This window comes from Saccoglossus kowalevskii, chromosome 3, assembly GCF_978046115.1.
Source record: "Saccoglossus kowalevskii chromosome 3, keSacKowa6.1, whole genome shotgun sequence".
NCBI classification, from domain to species: domain Eukaryota; kingdom Metazoa; phylum Hemichordata; class Enteropneusta; family Harrimaniidae; genus Saccoglossus; species Saccoglossus kowalevskii.
In genome coordinates, this window is record NC_140643.1 from 39398839 (window position 1) to 39424898 (window position 26060).

The 26060-nt window shown below is 33.6% G+C and overlaps 1 protein-coding gene across 2 annotated transcripts in view; it reads right to left on the bottom strand.

The window, feature by feature from the left end:
* The window catches only part of LOC102807480 (IQ motif and SEC7 domain-containing protein 1-like), an 83378-nt gene that overhangs the window by 32660 nt on the left and 24658 nt on the right, over positions 1 to 26060 (bottom strand). For both annotated transcript variants that reach the window (XM_085497187.1, XM_085497186.1), the window contains exon 3: positions 789 to 2507. In XM_085497187.1, the coding sequence (XP_085353313.1) occupies positions 789 to 2507 (1719 nt within the window). The remainder of the gene's footprint in view (positions 1 to 788; positions 2508 to 26060) is intronic.

Here is a 26060-nt window from a genome sequence, read left to right on the forward strand (position 1 = left end):
GACAGGGTTGAGTGACCATCTCCTACTATATAGTGGCATTATAGCAATCACTATCCTGGTGTTACATGAAAAGGCCCAGTCAAGCACAGGCACCTGTGGACAAGATTCCCTTTAGTAAAGATCGTGGGCCAGTGGTTTTGGTCTTCCCATCGAGTCAGTGGCACACTCACACAAAGTTAGAGGTGATCCATTTCTTGGGTATTCAACTCCAGGAAGAATTTGAACTCAGCCATCATTATATAATCATTATTATACTATTTGAAATGTTTGCATTTTTATAAGAATTCAGACTTGTTGATCAGAAACTGGTTTGGGGAACATTTCTATACATATTATTACTTATTTTTCATAAAAGTGTTTGCAACTTTCATTTGATTCTAACCATCTTAATAAAATAAAGAAAATAAAGATGAAGAAATGCATTGATCAGTAAAACTAAATTAATAGTATGTGTACCACAAACAAGACAAGTGAGAAAAAAACAATTATCAGCTCAAGGCACACAGTGGAAATTTTCTCAAAGCTCCCCAGGGAAAATTAGTAAATTATACACAGCTTTACGACTGCCTGCCCATTTTAAACAACCTTTATCACAATAGTTGTATATCCAACAGAAAGATGGAATTCTATACAATTTAGAAATCGGAATCCATAGGTTTGAACCTTGATCTGATGTCTGATTCCTGACCTGACTTTAAAGATCTTTACTGGCATAATTGAAATGTTTTTCTTTTTCACTCTGCCAGAAAGGTATGTAAACATTGAATGGGAGAACGAAACATACTTACTTGTTGAACAGATTAAGTCCCACTCGGTATCTTCGTTTTCTTTCCTCTGTCAGTGGCATCAAAGTGACATTAGTATGCGAGATTGATGGAGCTGGTGATAATTTCCTACCATGTACTGCTTCAACTTCACTCACACTAATACTCTCCGACATCAGACTGATACTGTCACTACTTCCTTGAAAACTCTCATTGCAGATAGACTGGCAACTACCGTCAGTACTTAAACTTTCAAAACTTTCACATTTGTCCATGGGTTTAGCTACTCCATTACTAATCTTAGCTGGTTTATCACTGTTACTACTGCTTGTACTTATATCACTTTTGACACTTGCTATGGTTGAAGTACTACTTATACTACATATACTACTCCTATTGCTACCTGACCCACTGCTCATCCCAGTACTAACACCGGAGATAGCACCTGAACTAACAGAGGATGTACTGTCAAGCATTTTCCGCCTCCATACAGGAGATCCAACCTGTTCTTGAGACCCTATAACTCTAACAACTGCTTTTTGAGGTTTCATAAAATCCTCCTCCTCCCTAGTACGCCTCTTTTTCTTACTAGATGTTTTGGCAGGAGGCACAGAAGTCCTTTCTGGTGTTGCCTTTTTATTATCTACCCCTTCAATAACAGTCTTTTTACCCTCTGGGGTAGCTACAACCACAGACGGCACTTCACAAGATACGTTTTGCACTTGCTTTGTTTCTGGAGAACTTTCCACTGACAGATCATGGTGCTTGGTGGCCTCACTCGGTATATCCTCCGTTATACTTTCCATGTCCGTGGACACACTTTGTGGGTCTATGGGTACACTTTGCACACTTTTGTGTGTAGTTTTTACATCTTCAGGTTCCCTTTCTATCGTCTGTTCCTCACTGGATTCATCGTGTAAGTGGATCGTATACACAAGAGTAGATCCTCTTTTTGAGTCCAAATTATCCTCAATATTTGGTTTTTGAGATTCAGCGTTTTGTTTCTCCTGTCCAGAGCTGAGATGCGATTTGTCTAAATCCTGTTTGGTCTCAGTAATAACATCATGATCAGTCACTCTAATTTCAGGTTTATGTTCCGGAGAACATGGTAAAGACATTGGTTTATGTTCTGGTGACAGCTCATTACTCTCATTTAGTGATGGAATGGAAGTTTTAGCACTGTCCTCGACAATATCATGCTTCACAGATTCAGTAAGTTCAGCAAGACACTTATTAACTAGAGCAACCTCTCCAATGTCAACAGACTTATTGAAGCGTTCATCAGTTGATTCTCCAGGCTCAAAATCTAGAGACACAACGCATTTACTGAACATTTTATTCCATTCTGGCGAGTCTTTAAATTTAGTAAACCGTCTACTCATACGATTTTCAGACTTTGCACTTCGTATTTTCTCAAAATTTTTTGTCATAGAATATTGCCGAAATGCTTCCTGTATTTTTGTTGCTGCACGTTTTGTTATAAGTCTTCCCCCGTATTTCTTCTGCAGCATTTCAACCTGCTTATTCTGAAGGTCAGACGATAGTTCATATGCATTGCTGTAAGCCCGTGATCGCTTGATTAGCACATCATCTTCACGTCTCTGACGAATAGATTTTTCCCGCTTCAAAGATCGTATTTTCTTAAGCTCAGACGACGTTGGCGAGTTGAATCTGCCGCTATCACTCCTAGTAAGCGAGGTTGATGGGCTGTTATCAAGCGGCACACTTTCTGACCTCTGCGCACTGCAAGCGAAACAAAAGAAATATATTTAATAATTGCTTGACAAAATATTCACAATCCAACTTTCAATAAAACAGTACACTTTACCTGTCATGCCAGCTGGCAACATCGTAGGAAGCTCTGGTACATAAATGAAGAATATTTTTCAATTGTTGAAACATACTTTAACACATTGAATACCACTTAAATTTTACTCCATACGTTATGGACAGCATATGGCACACAGTTGATCAAAAATGTCAGCTAGACAAAACTAAAAACATGACCTGTACAGAAATTGTCACAAGGCTTCCCGATACTGATGTTCACGAACTATAAACAATACTAACGAAAGCCAACTTTTGGTGAACATCAATGTGATTGGAAATATAATGTAGAAACAATAGTTATCAGGTTTGATGTCATCCAAAGTCTAAAGTTCAGTCTGTTAGTGTGAGAATGTGACACACCTCCTATTTTTATTGACTGACTTCTACTAATAGTTAACTGCAATACAGTGAATACCATTTGGTAATATTAGTTGCCAGCCAGTCTTAACAACATAAACATGTGATTTATATGCAGTTGCCATTTTAATTTTTTTTTATAATAATAAGATTTTATAATTTCACAAGATTAAAAAAAAATATGTACCCTCTGCCATATTTATCTCTATGTCTCAATATGAGATACGACGGCTAATAATATTGAAACATAAATATAGAATGCTGCTTATACAATTTAGTCCCTAGATTTTTTGAATATTCAGGTTTTTTATTCGGGACTAGAATTATTCAGCAAATTCAGCCTTTTCTGCATGTACTTTTATGATATGTTTTTCCCTTCTATGTTATATAATATACTGATCAAAAAAACACATTTATAAGTGCAATGGATGAAATTTTCACCAGCGACACCATCAATAGTAAGATTATGACTCATCCAGGATTTTATTTCAGAATTTTATGAAAATAAACATATCTCTGCAATTCTCACTAACTGTGAGGGGGATCACCCTCCATGATTTTTGGGGTATTTCAACCTAAACTCAAGACACATACTATATTTGCTCTATTAGTACCACATGCACAAATATAAATGATTTTTTGGTTTATGGGTGAACTCTATTGAAGACATGCTTATAATATATATAATTATAATATATTATCAAATATAATAATTAACTCATGTTTAATATTACTTTGGCAGCATGTTTAGTGTTGTGTAAATGTGTTCAGCAAACAAAGATACAATAATGTTCTACAATATGCCATGGACTATTACAATATTATCAGTCGCTATCAGTTGCATGAGTTCTTATTTTATTTCCTTTGACAGGTGTTATTGTCTGGATGATATCATTAAAATCTTGCCCACTGACCTACCAGTCAACTGCATAATGCATAGAATATGCACGACTAAATTATGACAAATATGAAATATAATATTCATAGAAAAATTTGAGTACCAGTAATAATTTACTGCTAAAATTTAGATTAGTAATTACAACATATAATAACACGACCCCCCCCCCTCCTGTCTGCTTTAGTTACACATCAAGAAATGCCTTCGATGGACAACTATACCATACTGTTCACAAGATTTACCGTATACAAACTTGCACTTCAACAGAAAATACAAAGACATTACGATATTCTTAGGATATGGATTTCATTGCACATGTGCGTAGCATTGTCACCCCCATGGATCGAATGGTATTGTCCTATTGTTAAACGACAACCAATATTATTAACAACATGGCAGACTTGACTGCCGGAATGCCTGGGCGTCGATCATAATAAGTGTGGATAGCTGCTCGAATTCGCCACTCTGTTTCAAATTTTGAACATAAACAAATATTATACAGTACGAGGATTTCTGTTGCTGCCCTGCGCGTTAGGTATTTCCCCCTGTTCGCCCCGTGCGTGCCCGGACAGCCCCACACGTCAAGTAGCAGGGCCGCCTAAAATATCATTTTTTTATCAGTCGTTTTTTGTTTTTTTTTAAGATAAATGCAATTGAGCACACAAATTGTCCTTATAAAATGATGGCTTTCAAACAGGGGGAATAAATATATATAGGTCATATGATAAATTTGAAGTGTCATTGTTGCTGCACTGCAACATAGTGTTTGATGTGGGTCCCATGCAACATAAACAGTGTGTGTAAAATACAGTTTATTTACACAAAATTGAACATATAAGATGACACTTTAATTTCATCAATGTCAATGCAAAATACTACAAAAATAAATTTAATTATTATTCTCATGAATTTAAACAATAGATAAATAGTGTATTTGCTGTCATGTAGTAAATTAAATACATGGGAAGCTTTTTTGTTACCACAGAAAATATTGGAGATGCACTTCTAATATCTGAAAATATGGTATTTCTATTCCTAGGCAACACAAAGACTGATTTCTAATTATAGAATTTAGTTTTTCCATATCGCAATACATGTATACAGAGTCATCTTATGAATAGACGCATACATGATCAACCATATGAACCTCACTGAGTAAGACTACTGTCAATAATATTATAACAGTCCTGCTTGACAAATGAATTCTACATCACATTAATATGTTAATGAACACTGTTGTACAACTGTTCAGTCAAAACATGAATGCATCAACCATTTACAAATCATATTAACATGTGCTAGAGAGAGAGACAGCATCAAAATAATTTTATAATCCAATAGGAGAATGAACACTGCTGTATAACTGTTCTTCCAAAATGTATAAAATCAAATTATTATATGTACCTCACTGAAGTCCATATAATAGTCATGCTCGAGAAACAGCTTCAACAGAATTTTATAATCCAATATGAGAATGCACACTGTAATATATCTGTTCCTCCGAAATGAATATCATCAAATATTATATGTACTGTATCTCACTGAGTAAGACCACAGTTTATATAATAGAGAAACAGCGGCAACATAACGTTATTATCCAATATGAGAATACACACTGTAATATATCTGTTCCTCAGAAATGAATATCATCAAATTATTATATGTAAAGTACCTCAGAGTAAGACCACAGTCCATATAATATTCATGTTCGAGAAACAGCCGCAATATAACGTTATAATCCAATATGAGAACGAACACTGTAATACAACTGTTCCTCCAAAATGTTGAATGCTTCAAGCATTTACATATTACATTCAGACCTAATTGACGTCAGTAGTCATTGTTCACTATTTGAATACTATGATGATGTAAGCACAATTTGCATGTCAAATGCATAGTATTTTTTAACTAAATGTATGCTAATTCAATTAATTATTTACTTGTACTTTTATAAATGAGTTTGTCAAGATAAATGTTGTTAGAAAAGCTGTCTTTATAATGATTTGATATTACAGCTGTATGTAATTATAGAACAGAATATATTGCATTATAATATAGATATTATCAGAATAACATAATAACATGGAAGCTATATTCCATAATTATATTTATCAAGAGTTATTGTTACGAATAAATAATTTTGAAATCAGATGAGAATCAATGCTCATCTTAACTGATAATTTCTTCAGCTTGCTGTACGCAATATTACATTACGTGTGACACATTGTTAAGCTATTAAAAAAATTGTTTTAATTTTGACAGTATTTTAGCAGAAACCAAAAACAAAAAGTCATGAGCAGCCTTTTTGCACTGACACGAACACTGATTTGGAAGAAATAATTTTTACATTAGAAACATCAGTTTGAGTGATGCTGGCATTGACCACTGCTACAGACGGTTGCTAAGCAACAATCAGCTGACAAGATGGCAGCCATCACCAAAATTCAAGCTGAATTTTGTTAAACCATTAATGTCTGATTTTAAAGATAAATAATCTGCATGCTGAGGTGCTAATGTCCATATTTGGTCAGTAATATACACCTACACCACTTGTATTTATAGCTAACATATGATGCACTAAACATGGTGAAAGGCAGATGCCAAAATTGTGTCTGTATTATGACTATGCATGTACACCAAGGACTAATAGTCATTCATCGCTGTAATTTCTCGGTATCCACTGATCATCAACTTAATTTGATTTACAGTAGATTTCATAACAGTATAACAGTGTCATGATTGCTTCCTGAGGACATGAAGGATTGATTTGATTCACAATATTTTATATAGTGGATTTCATGCTTTTTTTTGAAATATAAAAAAAAAATGAATAAAATACAAAATAGGGTAGTTATCATGAAATATTGCTAAGTGGACTTAAAAAACAAAAAAAAACCTTTTTTTCATGATAATTCCAGTTAGGAGATCGATACAACAAAGCGCATGTTATTATCATTCCAAATCAACCCACACTTCGTGTCTGTGTATAAACTGCAGTATTCTTGCAATAACCTTATGACAATTTATACCACAACAAAACTTCAAAAAAAACACACAAAATACAGAGTTGAGTGTGGAATATATCAGGAAATGTCACTTTAAAAAGTTTTCAACAGCTTTGATCTCATTCCATTCCAAGCATTCATTTAAAAGCAAGTTTAAGTATTTAGTCCTGTTATGGTATTCAAGACAGACCACACAGAAACAATATTTATAACTGAATTTACAGACTTGTGAAGACAAAACCAGATGAACCTCTAATTATGATCCATTTAAAGGGAAAATAGTGGGTTTTAACATGATGTTTTGAGCTGTGTGAGAGCACCTGTATTAACATATTAATTAGCAGCAAACCAAGGGACAGCCATTCTGGTGATGTAGTACATGTTACATTGTATAATGTAAATTTTGACCCCTTTACATTGTCAATATGTGTGACTCAATGTTTAACTAATATGATAACTCAACCAATCAATTTATACACAATGTGTTAGTAGACCAGTCAGCACATATTCAATATTAAAATAATGTTTCTCATGGTGTGTAGATGTTCAGAATTTTTTTTTTCCTTTCTTATTTTTTGAAAATCTAATTGTTCAATCTGTCATTTTAACATTATTTTTGCATATATTTTATTCAAGAGTCGTAAGGAATAAGGAAGTATCTTTAGTTGGTCAATAATTAACAAAGTAGACAGAATGTACAAAATGGTGCACCACTATTTTTGCCTGAAAAATATGGCTTTGAATGGTATGAGCTCAAACAGATGCATCTTTCTCAAAATTCTATATACAGGACTTGAAATATAATGTTATCATACAGTGTCTTTCTTTTCATGGTGTCTTTATAAACTAGAATTGAAAGTTCATCTTAATCATTTTACACAGGGAAATGATGAAACAATTTTTTAGTGGAAAATGACATTAGTCTCGCATGAATTCTGTTGTGTGACCACAGAGATAATTTTCACAAGCAGGCATCCACAGCTCTGTGTCCCCAAGGCACCATTAATACAATATCATCCTATTAAACATTCATAATCACCAAATTATTAATAAATGGGACAATAATAATAAACTGCTGGTGACTAACAACCAATTTTTCCTGATCATTATTTAAAAAAAAAAATATTAAAATTTGCATGCTAGGTAAAATGGTAATATTTTGCAACATTGAAATTTCAGTGGAATATAGACAAGCAGGAAGTTATAACGTTTTTTGTGAATGGCCTGTAATGATCAAATAGCGAACATTTTGTTCAGGTAAAATTATGTGATTTAAAGTATACTCCATTATTGCCACTATTGTAGCAGTATTTAAGCAGATTTAGCTTCTACTAATGAGTGTACAACCAACTCCATAGATACCCTCAGGGTTACCAGGCCTGACGTAAACAAATGGTAGGAAAGTGACATATGTTGTCTGGGATAATAAGAGAAAAGAGGCTTCTTAGGGTAGTTTGACCTATCTCTTTTGTCATACAAACATCAGTAAGGAATGCTTTTAAATTCATCATCTCAGGAGAGCAAGATAAAACATCATTTACCAGTCTGTGGATATAATGAAAGATTAAGGGACTTCAATAATATGCAGTATTTTATATTGCTGCCATACATACCTTGAAAATATACAACCTGTATTAACCAGCCAAAAATATCCAGGGATAATTTGCTTAAATATTAAGTATCGTTTTAATTTATTTGGACAAGATAATAAAATACCTAGAATATGTGTGGTTTCTTCTGAAACAGGAAGTGGTCACATTAAATATGGTGGCTCTATAAATGTCCTGTAAGTCAATGACACCAATCTGAGCAGAACATTTCAATGATAATTATGATGTGGTAGTTTCAAAAATTCTGAAATACATGTACATCATCTTCACGTCATAATGCGAACCACATTATGTTTCCTTTTTTTTATACACAATTTTAAAAGTAGACAATTAACTTAGTACAATATGGAACAGGAATTTATAATACAAACAGGACTTTGATTTATCGGTAATTAAAATTAAGCTGAATTTTAGTATACAGTATTGAATACATGTCAACTACATGTATATAGCACTAACATTTCAAGAAATGTAAATTATACAGCCTACCTTAATGGGGCACAATCTGACTAGAAGTCTAAAAAACGCTAGCAGCACAAACTACAATTCAACAAAAGATTGGGATGTTGACCAAACTCAACCAGGCAGTAACATTTGCCTTTAGAGATTCTCATTTTTGAATTTGAATTCTAACGTTGAACAATTAGAGCATTATGCTGTCATCACATCTGCAGTTAGAAGAATGCCGACAACCTCTGAGGTTCATACAGTGAAATGTTAGCCAACAACCTGAATACCGCAGTTGTTGTGTCACTACTCCACATACCTTTGAATACAAGTACAGCTACCATGGATAGCTAGGTTGCAAAGTTAAAGAACCAATAGAAAATCAAAGTATAGAGCAAATGTCACAAAGTCAATACCTCAGCATATACAGCACAGAACTGTAGATGTACAACTAACATGCACAGCCATGGTATGTTGTTCAACTTCATTCAACTAGATTGGATTCCATTCCTTGCACGGAATGTTCCCTGTGCAAATACGTGTCACCACTCTTAAGTTTTGTTTTAACTTTTTGCCTGGGCTGGTTCATCAAAATAAACAGCTTAACAGAAGAATGGTTAGAAAATTCAAAACACTTCCTGAGAAGAGTATTTATATATCAAAAACTAGTTTATTACCTACATGGAGGAAATGGAGACATTTTCATATTAATCAAAATTTGATTTGGGGGGGGGGGGGCTTGGTTACAAAACGCAATAAAAAAAAAGATGAATATTATGTTATTTCCCTATATCATCAAGGTTCTTTTTCATAGCTATTTTCCCCTCACAAATTCTAATAATCTGGAGAGATATGCCATTTGTTGTTCCAAATATATACACTTTTCAATTTTTCCAGAAATGTTCATTATTGTTACTTTGCCTCTTGTAAGTTTTTCGTAGAATGCCTTCGGGGTAACATTATACCACTTTAGAGCATTTTTCAATAACATCATTGGCTATTTGGCACAACAAATGTCCTCATTCACAAATGTGAACCAAAATTTGTGATATTAAAAAAAAAATTTAAAAAAAGGTTCAAATTGCAAAAAGGTTTGGTGATTCAGGGACCTACCTTCCTTTGCCTTCATAAAATCTCAACAATATCAGACAGATATGAAAATACGTGTATGGCCGGTAATATTTCTATCCAGACAGTGGAATGATACTAATCCAAGGAAATTCCCAGCATAGAATAACATCTTGGTCACATCTGCCTCAAACAATATTGATGTTGCATTAAACACAACTTTACACAAACACAAAATACTCAACTCACGAGTTGTGCAAAATAACCTCAAGTCTGCTGGGGGCCATTTCCTCCCAAGACTCAGGGAGGTCATCGTAGGTCAAGGCAGTGATTAGATTTATAGAAGCAGCCTGGTAGCACCATTCTTGATTTTTGCTGCAAGTCTGGTTATAATGATACAGCGAGTGATTAAATATCAGATAGGGGCATATTTCTAGTATCTAGATGTCAAATTCCTCGTTGGCTTCAATCTTCTTGGCAAACATATTGATGTGATCACGGATACTGACCAACTGGATGAAGGAATTCACTAAACTATTATGATATAAACACAGCTACAGATTAAATCTAAAAGGTCCCTGATGGAAATAAAAATGGACCTACAGAATCAGTACTTGGGAGAAAAAATATATCCAAAGATGCACAGCAGCAGTGTAATATCACATTGAGGTCATTCACATCTCACGAATTTAACATTTCAGCACTGTACAAAAACTAACTTTTTTTTTTTACATTCTCTTCCCCTCCACATAATGTCAACCTATAATATTCAACATTAAAAAGCGTACATCCTGAAAATAACTGAAGAATATTGAATTTCTATATGTAATACATGTAAGTAACATAATGCTACTGTTTACTGCAAAAAAAAAGATATGCCCGGTGTAACAACTTACTATTGAGTATATTTTAATGACACTATATAGTACAAGTTACAAAGACTTAGAAGGATATCACAATTAACTGGAAACACTTCTGATATAGCTGAGCAGACTGGGGTTATATGATGAAAGATGTGTCAAGTGACTGATGGCAGACATGTGTCTTGCATAGACCATATCACAATTTCAAATTATAGTGAATTATGGGATAGTTTTAACAGATTGCACAAGCAAACCTGCTTTGTGATTCGCTGAGTTAATGGTTGATTCAGTTAAAACTATCCCACAATTCACTATGATTTAGATTTGCGATATGATCTGTACTTGGTTTACAACAAGTTACTGACACGCGTGGCCTTTAACTTTAAGTTTTGATGAATGTTTCCCAGAACACATGACAAACACTGTCAATTTTATTGGGCTGGAATTGATCATTTCGATTTGAAATCCTACAGAAGGGAATTGAGATATAAACACTATAAAATTGTCCTCTGGTCAACGACCTTCCCTGTAACTACATCATGTACAGTAGTTGAATCATAAACTGTGTCACGTATCTATTGTGCCGTCCATACCAAATTTCAAACAATATTTCATCAGTTTTTCATTTTTTTAACTAATTTTACAATATAGCAGAAAACTAGGGGTTAACTATTTAAAATTTGAGTTGAGGAAATTGTTTTTGTTTTTTTGCAAATATTTCATTCACATATGGCAAATTTTATATTATGCAGCTATTATGGAAATTTTATTTTTTGTTGTCATTCTACCAGTATTTCACAAAATTGTTATAATTCTCACCAAGATCAACTACATGCATTTTCACCTGGAAACTCATGGAGGCAATGAACACTGCATTTACAAACACCAATGCCCTGATATTATAACATTTTAATCACACAACAATTAAATTTTATTGGGTACTCTCAGTTGAACCACAGTGAGGCAGGTGCCCCACTGATCATAGATATCCTGCATTTGCTGTTGTTTCAGCTGCCAAATGTAGAAAGACGGAAGAAATATTCATTTAAATATAAAATACAACCACCTCACACATACACACACTTGTACACACATACATACAAATTAATACACAGGCAACAAAAATGATTCATATCGGTAATTGCATATTGTCAACATGCATGGCAATCCATCACCTTGCAGTACTTCTCACCCTCAAAGTACAATGAAACAGTTGATAATGAGAAAAACTTTCAGAATTTAAGCAGCCAATGTAAATAACACAATTACAATTCTAGAGCCATTACAGTAATTATAGAACACCGAACAAAAAAAACTATTTTACTCCAATGATGCACGTGTAATTGATGATGTAATGTAATTGTAATGAATTATAAAGAAAGGGTATTTGTTCTCATCAGTCTGGGTGGTATGTGAGACATCAATTATTATGTCTACAACTGTATCAACATCTAATTACTCAGAAATCCATCAAACAATGCCTTCTATGGCCATGAAAAACATATTCATGCTGGTCCTAGCAATGACTGTTGTCAAGAATAGAAAAAGCATATTCATTGTGTGATGAAAACTATGGTTTTAATAAATAACAAATGACAATTTTTTGGCAGAATGTCTAAGTAGAGTTGTTTTGATATTGTGCCACCACCTGCTGAGTTAGCACACCCGCAAAGGTTATATGCAGGGTACTAGTATATATATTAAGGTAGTACAATAATAATAACATATATGTATGTATTCAAGGCTTCGACAACAAATAAATTTTAAAATACTCTATAGGAATCATAGATGCATAAGTAGTGGTGATTTAGGTTTTACTCTTTATACATGGTGCTGATATTAACATTGGAAACTTCACAAATTTCACTAGAGCAATACAAGTCAACCATATACATTATCTACTGAAGTAGTCAGAAGAAATGTACAGTATACATCATGAGATAATATAAATGTCAAGTGTACATTCAAAAGAATGCAGTTTAATTTGCAAATATTTATGCATTTTTCTATAATTTGATTGTTAATTTTGGACCAGACAAACATTAAAGTTGCATTGCCTTCAGGTCTTGATCAGCAGGTTTGTGAAAAGGTGACAGAGTTGACTTTGACTTTCAGAGCCTTACTATGTATGAGAGGCAAGTCAAGAAATCAATATAAAATAATACAAAAATAAGAAAGGCAAGAACATCAGGCAGTATGACAGAAATAATATTATACCTTCTCATTTTAATAATTTTACAATTGAATCTAAATGTTTTCTGCAAGGAGAATACATTGTAAACATATTCTGTTACTGATATACTGCACAAACAAATGCCATTGTGGAATACTCACCCACTGGTAAACACTACACACAATGGCCCTCCATACATGTATATAAAATACTACAATACCTGTATGACTCTACCCAAGATGAGAAGACTTCAAAATGAGTCTACCCAGGCTAAGAAGATTTTCCTGTATTCCAACCATCAAGATGATTCATTGTTATCCAAGGATAAAGGAAGCAGCAGTTATGTGCGCATACTGACCAGCAACACATGTAAACAAAATGAACACCCACTATCAATTACTTCTAGAAATACCATGCCAAGGATAAATGAATATTATAATTAGATGCTGATCCCTAACAAGTGTTTACATAATAATCAATCTTATTAAACTCATCTTAGGTCATAGGGTCACGATGCAGGGTCAGCATCAATTTCATCACAATTTTTCTTGGTACATGTTAAAGTACCATTAGGTGGGGGTGGGGGTGTTCCGGCATAGAGAATATTAAGTATCCCTGTCACCACATTTTCCTAAAATGTTATCATGTACCTGCGTTTCGACTGTGAAATTTTTTTGAAAGCAAATTTTTGATTGCAAATTTATATAGTTTGTGTTTTTAATTTTACTCTATTATAAGTGCATATTCATGAGATGTGTTTTAATTGTAACATAATTAAGTGCTGAATTAAAGAACAATTCCTAGCCGTTGTTGAAATTCAATTTTCCCATTCAACATACATGTATAAACCCATTAATTTTTTTAATTTTTAACATACATATATGTAGGATTTTGTAAAAAAAAATTAATTTGATATTTTTTCTTACTGTAAAATACTTCATTCTCGGCTGGAATTTACATTGCAATGAAAATAAAATCCAGGAAATATACTTTTTTTCCTATATTTTACATTCAACTCATCAAAAACCAGTGAAAATAAATTTCATACAAAACACCCAAAAAAGTCCTTTCAATGAAAATAAATTCCAGCTAAAACAAAGTATTTTACAGTATTCATTTACAAGTACATTTCTGAATATGGTCCCTGGTGTTCAAACAGAAACCAAGAACACAAAATAACATACTTGCTTTAAATTTGATATGTCAGCTGTCACATATACATTGTATAATCTAATTTTTAGTTATTAAATTCTCTGGTGCCAATAGTCTAAAAAGACTGCAAGCAGTGTAAGGAGTTCAAGTGGGGTATAAAGTAGGCAGGAAATCTAAAAAATCTTATTTTGAACAAATTCAAATGAAACTAATTGCATTTTAGTATTCAATACGACTAACTGCATACATCATTACTGCTAATGAGGTAATGCTGTGACCTTTATATTCAATCAATTACCAGTAAGAATTCAAGAAAAAAGGTTTGCTGTGACTTGTCAGAAACAGAATAAACTTCAATAAGTGGTTTAACGCGATAACGCCATAAAAATAATGAATGATAAGGAGTTAACCATCTATCATGGAAAACTTATTTGCTCTTTCATTTGGAAAACTGAGTTCCATGCTATATGTCAATTAATATCACTGTTTATGGAATACCTTGATAACCATTTAAGATTAAAGAAAGCATTGGATGTTGATGGGTTTGATAATTCTTATCATAGGAAGCAATAATTTTAATAGCAATACAATACAAGCTTGCTGGTGGTGTCACAATGTCTAGTTTTAGACTGAGAGTTTAAACAACAATAATAATACAAATGCACTCATATTGAATCAAATATGAAGACAATACTTGGTCTATCACAAAATTCTACTTCCCCCTCATTGAAACTGAATCCATCAAACTGAAGATAGTAATGAGACAACAGGAATATCAAAAGTTGGTTACATTAGGGGAGGAGGTCTCATTATTAAAATGAAATTCATGTCTATTATTTTAATTACTACTCAACAGTGAAATTAAAATAAATTGAACACTTTTCCTGGCAACTTTCCAAAATTATATAAAATTGTATCTTTGAATGATCTCTAGATAACACAATATTCTCAGTTCCATTGATTTCACAGTTGAAATAGGTTTCACTAGATAAACATCATAGTATGAATAATTTTATTATAATCCTGGGATAGTCTGGGCCAAATGCTTGTTTTTCTAATTATGAATTAGTCCTTCAAACAAAAACATTGTTATCTTATAATAAATTTCTTATATTATATTAGTTATATTATTTTCTGCTATTATTTATTTTATTTTATCTTATTTTATTAAATTTATAAAATACACATTATTATATTATTTCATCTAAAACATTCCATTAAGGGATACCTTCAGCTCCATCATTGATTCCCTGGACAGTGATTGATATACCATAATAAAAAAATTGCAGCATTAATTACGAGTTCACAACTGAATTATGATTAGAATACACAAATTGAAAAACATATCACTCATTTGGGTGGTATTTCTGTTTTGGGGAGATGAAATATATGCAACACAGACAAACTCTTTCTCAGTATCATATCGACGTGAATGCTCTATGCCTCATCACGTTCTACAAGTCACTACCGGAACTATATCCAACCGTTAGTTGACCTGAACTCAACATGCCATGAATTTTAATTTAATTACTAGTATTAGAAACGAATCATTACCAATCAATTCTTTCCCAGATCATCCCTCCCACCATGTACACAAAATGGACAGTAGAGGGCGCTAGCATTGAAAAAGAAAAGACAAAAGAGCTAAAGTTCATAGGTTTTCCTATCAAGGGTTCCAAGCTGCGATGAACATTTTAAAACACCATCACTCAATTTGGTAAATTTGCATATCAAACCACCAGTCAAATTTTGCCACCTGTGAAATGGGTGTGGGAACAGTACCACTCGCCCACCAACTAAACACTTTCCATTAACATATTAAATAAGAAGCACGTACTACAATATGGCAGTGTTCACAGGTACAATCAAGCTACTATTTGGATCTGGCAGTTTCCCTGAATACATGTCTACCCAAGCAGTGGAGAGCACTACAAACAAAAACATCATTAACAACTAGCTAGGTACACAATCAAACTGGTCACATGTGTGTCAGCATGCTTTATATAAATATAAGCCACATACGACTGTCTGCATAAAGTATCAATATCACATATTATTAATAATGGAAATATTAAAAATATATCATATTACAAACCTGTTGTTACAAAGTAGTGAGAGAATGAGTCATCAGAGTAATAACAGTGATGTATCAAGCTGAGGCTGTTGGCAATAACTTAATATCAAAAAACAGAACAGTTACATTTGAAATAAGATCCTGTTGTAACTTGCATGATTTTAAAAGAGACACAATGACTAATTCAGACATGCTTGAAGGAATATACAATTGTAACACTTTTCAACATAATAAAAAATGGCAAACTTTGGATTCAACTGTACAGTGTATATACACACATAACTAAGACTTGTAACCAACGAGAATTACCGGTATGTTCATTTGGTCAAAAATTAACAAAAAAAAAATATTAAAATACATAAAACAAGATGTTAGCAGGCAAAAAGATGAGCACTATTATAAGAACATTAGAAGGGGAAACCATTTTGTTTTAGTTATTATATAAGTATTTGCACATATCATTCCTAACAATGAAGTTTTTCTAGATCTTGGATACATAACATATCATGCAGAATTCTGACAGTTTACTCCTCAGTTTAAACCTACCAGCTATTTTCCTTTCAGCGCAGTGCTCCATGTCACTAATTCATATAGCCGTGTAACAATGTAAAATTAATGACACATGACGCCAGGTAAATGGATGTGAAAAAATGACATCGCAAATTGCACTGAATTTACATTACTAGTAAAAGCTAAAAATATTCATACCTTATTTCAAAGAAGCACTATTGTCTTGAAAAATAGACGCAAATGAGAAGGCTTTTGTCACCTTCTTATTACTACACGGAAATAGAGTGACCTGTTACTGCGGCATGAATACCCACGAAGTTAATAACAAATATGGTGAATATGAAAATTAATGAGATAAATACAATTAACTCCTACCTCAAGTAATAATGATGATTAAACACACTCCACTGAGCAACATTGACATTTCACTACACAGCCGCTTCAAGAAATAATCTAACGAACTTCTGCGTGTTAAAACGTTTCAGTTCACATGATGCAAGGATGTACCAGGAAAAGATATCTTGTTCCAAATTTAGCAGCCAATGGCGAGAACAATTGGCGAGTTATTTTAGCAGAAGTAGTGTATATGTGTGCAACATACAGAGGAATAAATCAACCAACTGCCAGACTGCCAGGAGAACAATATGCACATTTAGACATTACCACAGAGACACAAGATTATTAAATTATGCATGAGAATTGAGACGTGGTATTGTTGCACGATGCAAGTAATTGTAAAAATACTGTCGCCAATCAACCGTGATACACAAAGGAAATGTAGTTAATGTAATGACTTAATAAACTACAGTTAAATACAATTGGATGATGTCAACACTGCACACCATCAGTAACTGCCAAACAATAAATTGCAAATCAACTAACAACAATAGCTACAGAATGACACAATTGTTTCAAATACTGAATAATATAATAGTATAATCAATTGACTATGCCATAAGGGATGTAGTAGAAGGGGTGATAGCGCAAATACTCATAGAGCATGAGTAAAAGCTACCAGGTAAACAAATATTGTTTCATCCAATTTTGAGCAAGAAACAAGCAGCCTGTCGGCTGAGATAGCTCCGCTGTTAGTAATGCACATTGTAATTAAAGAACAGAAGATATCATTAGAAAATGAACAATATGTATAGTATCAAAGCAATGGGACTTGCCGTTTTCAACAAGAATTCAAAAATATCACTTTTCACCAAAAATGACAAAAATAATCATCAAAATTAGATAATTGAAGATATCACCACGAAATGAACAAATCTGAGAGAGGTCCACATGTAGTACCAATATATGTAATATCAAAGCAATTGGACTTGCGGTTTTCTACAAGAAGTCGAAAATATCACTTTTTACCAAAAATATTCACCAAAATTAGAGAATAAAAGATATCATTACAAAATAAACAAATCTGAGAGAGGTCCACATGTAGTACCTATATATGTAATATCAAAGCAATTGGACTTGCGGTTTTTAACAAGAAGTCAAAAATATCACTTTTTTACCAAAAATGACAAAAATATTCACCAAAATTAGAGAATTGAAGATATCATCATGAAATGAACAAATCTGAGAGAGGTCTACCCAAGGTACATATACACCAAGTATCAAAGCATCAGGCTTGTAGTTTACAAGAAGAAGTCGAAAAAGTAAAACATTTGACACGAACGATAAGCTCCGCTCGACAAAGTCGACAGCAGAGCTAAAAAATATTCAGTAATTTTTGTCAATCATAACAATTACCGTAGTACACACAAAAAAATACCAGTACAATCAACTCAATACATAGGCAGAAAATCTATAACTTTTACCGTAAATACAGACAACAATTAATTGGACATTAACATACTGCAATGAGATATTACCAAAAAAAATATTTTAATTGAGTCACCTTGGCAGAAGAAATATTAATAATTAGTGTTTTATAGAAAATACACTGATCACATAATGTAAGCTTATTTTTCCAAATTGAACTTTGTGGGAGTGACATCACATTCATATAAATGTAATTAAATGAAGGTCACATAAATCTTACTCCATGCATTATAGACATGTACAACTATAATAAAGTGTTTTAAGAAGAACAAGGATTTCCTGGCGACTATCAGGGATAAAGTGATGCTGACATTTGAGTTGGTAAATTAGACAGCTAGGGAATTATTTCTAGTTTCAAGCTCATTTACTGAGCAAGGAGTGTGAGAATTTGTGTTGATTACATTGTGACAGCTTCAGATGGTGAAAACAGTGCCCACAGGTAATGAATGTTAAAAATAAATAGTATGTAGATGAAAATAGAACAGAAAAGCACTTACATGTAGTAAAAATGAACAGACAACAAAGGTGATAAAGTAAATATAATAAATTTGTATTTAATAACATGCACACAAACAGACCACGTGGCAGAATACTGTAATTATGTAGAGATTCAAATATTTTATATGAACATAAAAACATGTTAAGAATATGTATATGAAACTAATATAAAACAATTAATATTATTATTATAACATAGTTGAACTCTGGTGACCTTGCCCTTTGTTATATAATGTAATTCCCTTTATCATAGTTTGTTTCAATATAAATATGCATTGTCATAATTAATTTTGAATACAAACAAGTTTTGGAGTTGAACCAACAGTGGGGAATCAGTCTACTGAATGTCCTTTAAAGATGTAAATATCTTACAAAAACATTGGTGCCTTATTTGTTTAATTATTTTAAGGGACATAATTTCCAGCTTTATTCAAAGTAATTCAGATATTTTAGTATAAAAACAAATGTCTCATCGCAAAAAAAAAGTGCTGCATTTAGACGTGAATAGATTCATAAAACATGCAAGATACATATAAATCTTAGCTGGCTTTTGTCCAAGTATTTTGTACAGGTGTCTGTCAAAAATTAATGATTCACTGAGACAAATATGAACTGCCTCATTGTGTGACTACTGTATTATATGAAAAGTAAAAAAACACCCTTTATGAATAGCTATCATGTTGCAAGCTCTGCTTTGAATGCAAATCAACTTAAATAGTTAGTTGGTGTCCAGTGAAGGGAGAAGTCAACAGTACTGTTGCCTCCTGAGAATCTACATCTTCAAACACTGCAATCTTTGAAGTGTGTTTTTAAACCAGTATTATACAAGTCATTGTCAATGACACGTCCCCGTTCCGTTCATATTTGAGTGACATATACATTCAAAGCAGATCATGACCGAAATGCACCTGCATATGTACAACACATTGTTCTAAATCTGAACAAAATCCATCCATGCATGACTGAGATCAGGTTCCGGAATTGAGAAAATACGTGATTTTGATGCATTTTCGGCCTTAAAATGGCCATCATTCAGCTATTGTTAAGCGGATCATAAAACAAATGCACATATCTATTTGTGACATGATGTACCATGTGTGTGTGAAGTTTGAACTTGATCAATCCAGACATGTCTTGGATACGGATCCAGAACTGAATTTATTAAAACAAAATGGCCGCCAGTCGGCCATTTCGAACTTGATCCAAAAAAAAAATGACGTGCATCAAGGTCCTATTTTGTTTAATGTATGTACCAAATTTGAACAAAATCCGTCCATGCATAACTGAGATCCGGGTTCGGAATGGTGAAAATGTGTGATTTCAATGCATTTTCGACCTTAAAGAGGCCGCCATTTAGCTATCGTTAATGAAATCATGAAACAAATGCACATACATATTTGTGACATGATGTACCTTGTGTGTGTGAAGTTTGAACTTGATCAATCCAGACATGTCTCGGATACGGATCCAGAACTGAATTCTTTAAAACAAAATGGCCGCCAGTCGGCCATTTTGAACTTGATCCGAAAAAAAAAATAACGTGCATCAAGGTCCTATTATGTTTAATGTATGTACCAAATTTGACTGAAATCCGTCCATGCATAACTGAGATCCGGGTCCGGAATGGTGAAAATGTGTGATTTTGATGCATTTTCGGCCTTAAAATGGCCGCTATTCGGCTATCGTTAATCGGATCATGAAAAAAATGCATGTGCATATGTCCCATATAATGTGTGATGTATGAGTGAAGTTTGAACTTAATCGGTCCATGCATGTTCGAGATACAGGTGATCACGGACGCACACAGGGCAAAACATAAGTCCCCGTTTTCGAACTACATCCAAACAGGGACTAAAAAACTCTATCATTCTGTTCTAATAGCTGAAACATATTCCTGTGAGTTTCCATTTGTCGAATGAACTGTTTTTCAAATACAGAACACATATATTTTAGAACAATTTTCTTTTTAAAATGTGGATGAAATGTTTTGCTTTTTATGTATTGTTTTTGATTTGGTAACTTTGAACTAAACAGATTTTCTATTAGCTTCAGATCTTGATCAAAGTTTGGCACCCAGTTCATAGGAGTGCTTATATTGATTTTCTGACATCTTGTTTTCTGTAAAGATTTTATTGGTAGGTTTGCAAATGTGTATCAGACTGTGCATTCTCTTCATGAGTTGGTTTTGAAACCCAGTATGGGATTCTGAGATACATTACCAAGGATATTATTACAAGATAAATCATTTGCTTTATTGAACACATACAACAATGCATATTTCCACTGAGATCAGTGATCTTTGATGTGTATCACCGGTGATCAGTCAAGTAGAAACAGTCAAAATATTTTATCAGATTTTCTCAATTTATGCATGATATTTTTATACAGGACATCTGTTGTTCAAACTCAGGGAAGACTTTATACTGATGAATAAGGTGACCAAGTTTGGTGAAGTTTGGAATAGAATTAGTAAAGTTATTATGCACACAATAACAATTATTAACGACGACGACAACGCTGGACAAAATTTTCCCTTTAATATACCTTTCCCTTCCATCTTTGATGGTACGGGCAAGGTAAAAATGATTACACAGTGTATTAAAAAAGAACACAGGAATGACAGCTTGTACATGCAGTAAGGTTATTTACTTGCATCGCTTTATAGCGAAACCTTTTAGCTATGTGCACTTACTTATATGAATTGATATATTTGTCGACATCTACTATCTAGGGTTTCTAAGCAGAAGAGTATCAATAAATAAATGTTGACAAGCTGAATATTAACAGAAACTGTGTAATAGTTTCACTATGTTAACAGCATTTCTGTGTAAATGTAATGAAAATTGCAGTTTCACTGGGTTTTATCTTTGCTTATTTTTCCTTGGGGTGATATAAATTGCAAGAGAAGTCAACTACAATATACCGATGGTTGTTTACTCAGTTGGTGTCTTATTATAAAAATCCCAAGCACAGCTTCTACTTCATGAGTGGTTTTTTCCACAAAGTGCTAATCCCCACAGTAATTTCCCTATTGTAGAATTGTACTCAAAAGATAATTATCGTGTGCAATAGAAACCTGCCTTCAAATCGGCAGTGTGAATATAGTAGGGTAATGGACCAAATTAAATGTACTTACTGATGACATGCATGTAATTATCAATTATGAATGGACACAGAATTTCTCTGAAATATCGCACGACTGACCTTTTGAAAATTTTGAAAATAATGAGCATGTATATTCTGGAGGTTAATCATTTTCTATTTCAAAATGAACACTAGAGTCGTATATAACAGTATGGTGAAGGAACCTCACTCTTTTAGCTTAAAAATTTGTAATGACACTTAATTTTCATGTTTTACTGTTAGTAATTAAATTGCTAACTATTAACATTTTCCTGTCAGCTTAAAATACATGGCCATTTTTTAAATAGATTTTTTAAGGTGGTTCATGCAGATTTCAATTTTTAACTACTAAACATGTAATTACTGCATATATATGCAACGCATTATGGAAGAGAACTTCACATTGTATATACGGGTAATATAAAACAAGTATCAGTGGAAAGACTTGAAAATTAAATGTTAAATTGTTTAGTGCAATCTGTTTTAGGGAAGAGTAGGAAATCAAACGGGCGGTTCACCGCGGTAATCACCGCGCTCTCCGCGGTACACCGGGGAGAGCCGCGGACTGCTTATAATTAGGGGTCTCTACCGCGGTGGCCACAGATACCGGTTGCAACCGCGGTCGTAGGAAAGGTGTGAAATACGTACTTAACAATTTCCTTTGTGATTCCAGGAGTCTTTGTTTCAAATAGCTGTTTTTAAATCGAGCAGGTTACGAGCATCGCTGGCATGGAAATACTAAGCATATAGTAATATTATCGGCCCACGTATTTTATTAATATAAAAATCCATAAGTCCAATGCTGTATACGAATTGTTGTTGCGTGAAACAATGTTGTATTTTATGCATGTATTTATCACCAATTCCAAGAGTAAAAGTCGTAACTTTCGAAGGTACGAGTATTATGACTCGTCCATACATTTCATTTACGTTTGTTACACTTGAATAAAGTCTACCACATGAAAAGAATGTTATTTACGAAGTTATAAATAGCCGAGCCTTCCTGATTCGAGCCTCTTGTTGATTTGACAACGGTGGGTATCATTAATGTTTATTCTTTGCCTGTATCGCATTCCAGACAAAAAGTTCAAGATCGGTAAACAAGAAATGGACGAACTAAAATGTCTCCTGTGTTTCACGTGCGACATGATTATTAAAAAAAAAAACAGAGTTAAGCGGTCATGTACGTTCTATAAATCTAACCTTGCACACATAATCTTGTCTTGACGTGTTTTTTGTTTTTTTTTTGGTCAAAAACGACGTTGCCTTTGAGGCTTTTAGTTAACTCTTCGCGAGAGTTTACCGATTTTTCCAACAAATGTTAAGTAACTATATCCTTTTGGGTCAAACTGGGTACATGGTGGCCCGAATTTAAATGTCAGTGCGTGAACTCATTGAGGTCATTGCCCATTGCCGCACGTAATTCAAACACGTGGTTATTAGAGTTCAGTCGAAATGTACGAGAATAATGTGATCGAAGTGCACTGCGAGTTTATTATAGAAAAAATTAACATTACGCATGATATTGTATGTTATTGTATGGTTAATATTACATATTCACTTTATTTCGAATAAAATAATTCACCGATGAGTCGCAAGTATTTAAAATATTTTCTCGACTTTCGTTAGACACCTGACTCCGGGACCTGACTATCTTTTTCAATGATTTACTAGTAAATGCGCCCATGTTTATATTTGCGTAATAATTACGAATGCAACGCATTATCAAGTCGGTAATATTGAAATATTCACAGACCCAATAGCCCGGGTTAGTGTCCCAACAATAATAAAAATAACTTAGTTTGCGTAATTATTATAAAAGTAATACATTGCAAAATTGAAATATTTAGAGCCCGTCCAATACTGTAAACATATTTGCGTTATTAGAAAAGCAGCACACTAAGTAAACGATGTTGAAATATTCAAAGCCAATACAGAGTTGGATACAAGTTGTGTTATTACAGTACCGCCGGATATGATAACAAATTTACGAGATCGAAGCGCGGACCAAGAAAGAAAAGGGTTGCTAAGGTTACGCGCCAGTTCAGCGCGTGACTTGGGGGTCAAACTTCGGTCAACACACACTTGATGTCAGCATCGCCGCGTAGCAAGTTTCGCAACGTACTTGAAGTTCAATTGTGCCCCAAAATGATATCGACGATCACTCAATTGTCGCAACGCATGTTGTACCAAGTCCATGATACACCCCGTTTCGCCTTTGGCTTGCTTTTTCTTCTTAGTGCATGTTCTTGTTCACGTAAATGCGACCTCTCACCAATGTATTAAAACACTTTGAATTTATACTTATGCGTGATTATATTTGGTCTACGCGAAACATTAATCTTTCTAAACATTTTCTGAGACCATGCATGATATATATTCACAAAATAATGCGATCTTATTTTATATTATGTTGATCTCTACGTCTTTCTGGATCGTTTTGTGATTTTATTCCAAAGCTCAGGCAAATATAAAAATAATGTGAACTATTATAGACTAGTTTCCTAGCTTTTGGCTCAGCCAAATTGGTTTAATTTTTCATTAGAACTTTGTGATCCTTTTAATTTCCCAGTTCTTTGTGTTCATTAATGGTCTTGACAATAAGTGTGAATTGCTGTGCGAGCCCACCGCGGTCAGCCGGCGACATGGAATCTACGCATAAATTTGCATAAAATGCGGTCGACCGGCGAGCACCCACCACCACCGTGGTAATGACCGCGGTGCACCGCCCGTTTGATTTCCTACTCTTCCCTTAACAATATTAGGATTCACATCAATACATTATATTATATGACGATTAATTAATTAAACTATAGAACCAGTGCAAAAATGTGAAGTGTTGTATACAGTACACAGGTATTACACATACAAAATTGCATCTAACAAGACACAAACTGAGTGGTCCACAATAATGAATGGACTTGTGTTGAAATATATAATTAAATTTATATAAATAAAATTAGTTTACCTATGTACTATTATTTTCATGTTATGATGCAGATAAATGTAGATGCAATTCTTTGGCTTGTTTGGAGAGTATCATGCATGTATATGTATGTACAATCTAATAACTTTCCTCATCAAATATTCAAACAGAGCCAAGCCCAAAAATTTCAATATCCTACAGTAAATATGCCTATCAAACTTAAAACGTGTTAACCAAACATTGTGCGAAATGTCTTATCTATCATAATCACTGACACCGGTAGTAATATAGTTTTTATTGACAGGTTCCATATCTTCCACATTTCTTTCAGACCAATTCAATCAATTTCACATTGGGCTGAGTATAGTATGGACACAGCCCTAGGCTGAAGAGATTAAATTCTTTTCCATGTCCAAAGCCATGATACAAGTATAAAGAACATAGAATAGAAGGCTGTAGAATAACCACTATCTTAAAGGGTTTCACTGAGAGCGCCCTCAATAGTCTCCCACAAGGAGTTAACTATAAACATTTTTTGATGTGCAGAAGATTTCACTGACTCAAACACCTCCAATTATAATTTAGTAGAAATCTCTATAAATCACACAACCCCTGTCTAAATACTTAAATATGGAAATATTAATAATACATGCAAGTAATGTTGTGTTATTAGTTCAAAATCACTAAAAAATTCAGTTGACGAGATGAATCAAATTCCCTCAGTACAACGCAGGTTTATGCACCAGCTACAGTGTTATGCCATTACATGCGCACATGTGTAAATATATGCATGAACAAATGCTTAAAAAACTAAAATTACACAAAGCAAGACAAGTTCATCATACTGACACAGAGAAAAAAAAAATGCTCAAAGTGGTTCAACGACATGCAACAAAATAACGCTGAAATGAAAGTAACAATGGCAGCGATAAGCATTC